This window comes from Otolemur garnettii, unplaced genomic scaffold (assembly GCF_000181295.1).
Source record: "Otolemur garnettii isolate 467f Iridium unplaced genomic scaffold, OtoGar3 scaffold00022, whole genome shotgun sequence".
Classification (NCBI taxonomy): Eukaryota; Metazoa; Chordata; class Mammalia; order Primates; family Galagidae; genus Otolemur; species Otolemur garnettii.
The window spans coordinates 4,242,701-4,244,685 of NW_003852417.1; the positions used below are offsets into that span (position 1 = coordinate 4,242,701).

Below are 1,985 nucleotides of genomic sequence, written 5' to 3' on the forward strand. Positions count from 1 at the left end.
TCATTGCCAATAAAAATGGTTCTACACTTCTTGTGTAAACATTGATTATTTTCCTCAGCTGCCATTAGTAGCTGCTCTGTGTGGCCCTGGGGGGTACTAAGCTGTGTGACAAGCAGTCTCCTTCTCAAGAGTCATGAGAGTTTGTGTGCAAAGCCTGCATGGGATGACAGAATGAGGTGCAGGTGGCCACAGTCCTAAGAACCATATGTGGAGGTTCATGGGACATGGGAAGACAGGCCCCAGTGACAGCTGAGATCAGACATCTTGGGGGCAGAGGTCTGCTGGAACTTGGGAGGGCAGAGAGTGGTGGGTGCGCTGATGGGGGCGGGGGCTGTGGGCTGTGGGGGTGGGTGTTGTAGAGCACATTCCAGAAACCAAGTGATCTGAGTCGAGCGTGAAAGCCGAGTGTGTAATCTGTTTTGGAAACAGTGAGGAGTTCCTTTTGATTGGCTCTTGATGGCTTCCCCCAAATTAACCGTGTGTGTGTGTTGTTTGTTTCTGTTTTCTAGGCTCAGACCATGAACTACGTGGGGCAGCTGGCCGGCCAGGTCTTCGTCACGGTGAAGGAGCTCTACAAGGGGCTGAACCCGGCCACACTATCCGGATGCATTGACATCATTGTCGTCCGCCAGCCCAATGGCAATCTCCAGTGCTCCCCTTTCCACGTCCGCTTCGGGAAGATGGGGGTCCTGCGCTCTCGGGAGAAAGTGGTAAGAGCGCGGGACCTGGTGACCTGGCGTGATAGCGGTCCCCTTGGAGAAAACCATCAGATTCTTGTGGTGTCACTTGTCTATCAGACCCAGATTTTTAGGTCTTTGTTGGAAATGGCTGTTTGCTGAATTGACCATTAGCAATTCAAATTGTTCTGGTTAGTAAGGCCATATAAATTACCCTCAAAAGTGGCATATGCCAACTGTTTCTCAAGCTCCTGGGTTCTGAGGGTCAGGAATTCAGAGTACAGCTAGGATGGTTGTCTCTGCTTTCTTTGCCACTGGGGCCTCAGCCGGAGGGGGGGCGGATACTCAAAGGCTGGGGATGGAGTCATCTGGGTCCCTGCTATCTCCCACACCTGGTAGTCAATTCTGGCCCTCCACTGGGCTCTTCACTGGGGCTGTTGGCTGCACCACCCACATGTGGCCTCTTTATGTGGCCTGGGCTCCCCACAACATGGCAGTGGTTTCAAGTGGGAGCCAGGTGGGTGCCGGATCTTTTTCTGTCCCAGCCTTAATAAGCCACCCAGTCTCACTCTGCTTGGGCTTTATGGGTCAGTCATGTGGTCACATGGGGAGATGGAATAAATGAGCCTTTCTCAATGGAGAGTGATGAGGTTTAAGAGAACACAGAGGAAAAGAAATCTCGACGTGGTCATTTTTGGAAAAGATAATCTGCCACAAAATAAATAAAAAAACTCCTAGAAGTAGATTCTATGTTTCATGCCTCTACAGAATCTGGAGTGCTGTCTCATGATGGGTCCTTTGAGTTTAGTTCAAGTGCAAGCTCTATGCTGAGAGGCTCTCAAAGGCCCCAGTCAGTCACTGAGGAATTTTCCAAGGTGTTATCCCTACAGACTGGAGCTGGAGAGTCAGTGACTATAGTCTGAACTGTACCTCTCACCAGTTCCGTGACCCTGTGCCCATCACTCCCCATGTCTGGCCTCAGCCCCTCAGCCGGAAAAGGAGGAGCTGGACCAGGTGGTCTCGGAGGAGCCTTCCCACTCTGGATTCTGTCCCCCATGCTCTCCTGAGCCAAGAGTCCCCACAGCACCCAGGATGGGACGGAGTGTCAGTGATTCAGTGTGTCTGGAGACACCTGGCCATGCCCCATGAGGTCTCCTGTTGCCAGGAAGGCAGGTTATTATTTTCTTAACCATGTTTTTCCTTCAGGTTGACATAGAAATCAACGGGGAATCTGTGGATTTGCACATGAAATTAGGAGACAATGGAGAAGCGTTTTTTGTTCAAGAAACTGATAACGATCAGGTAAGG

The 1,985-nt window shown here is 51.0% G+C and overlaps 1 protein-coding gene across 1 annotated transcript in view; it reads left to right on the forward strand.

Moving 5' to 3' along the window:
- Positions 1-509: 509 nt before the first annotated feature.
- Positions 510-1,985, forward strand: part of LPIN1 (lipin 1) — a 54,719-nt gene continuing 53,243 nt past the window's right edge. Inside the window, 2 exon segments of the mRNA XM_012803785.2 lie at positions 510-710; positions 1,884-1,979. Coding sequence (XP_012659239.1) covers positions 519-710; positions 1,884-1,979 — 288 coding nt within the window. The 5' untranslated portion in view covers positions 510-518.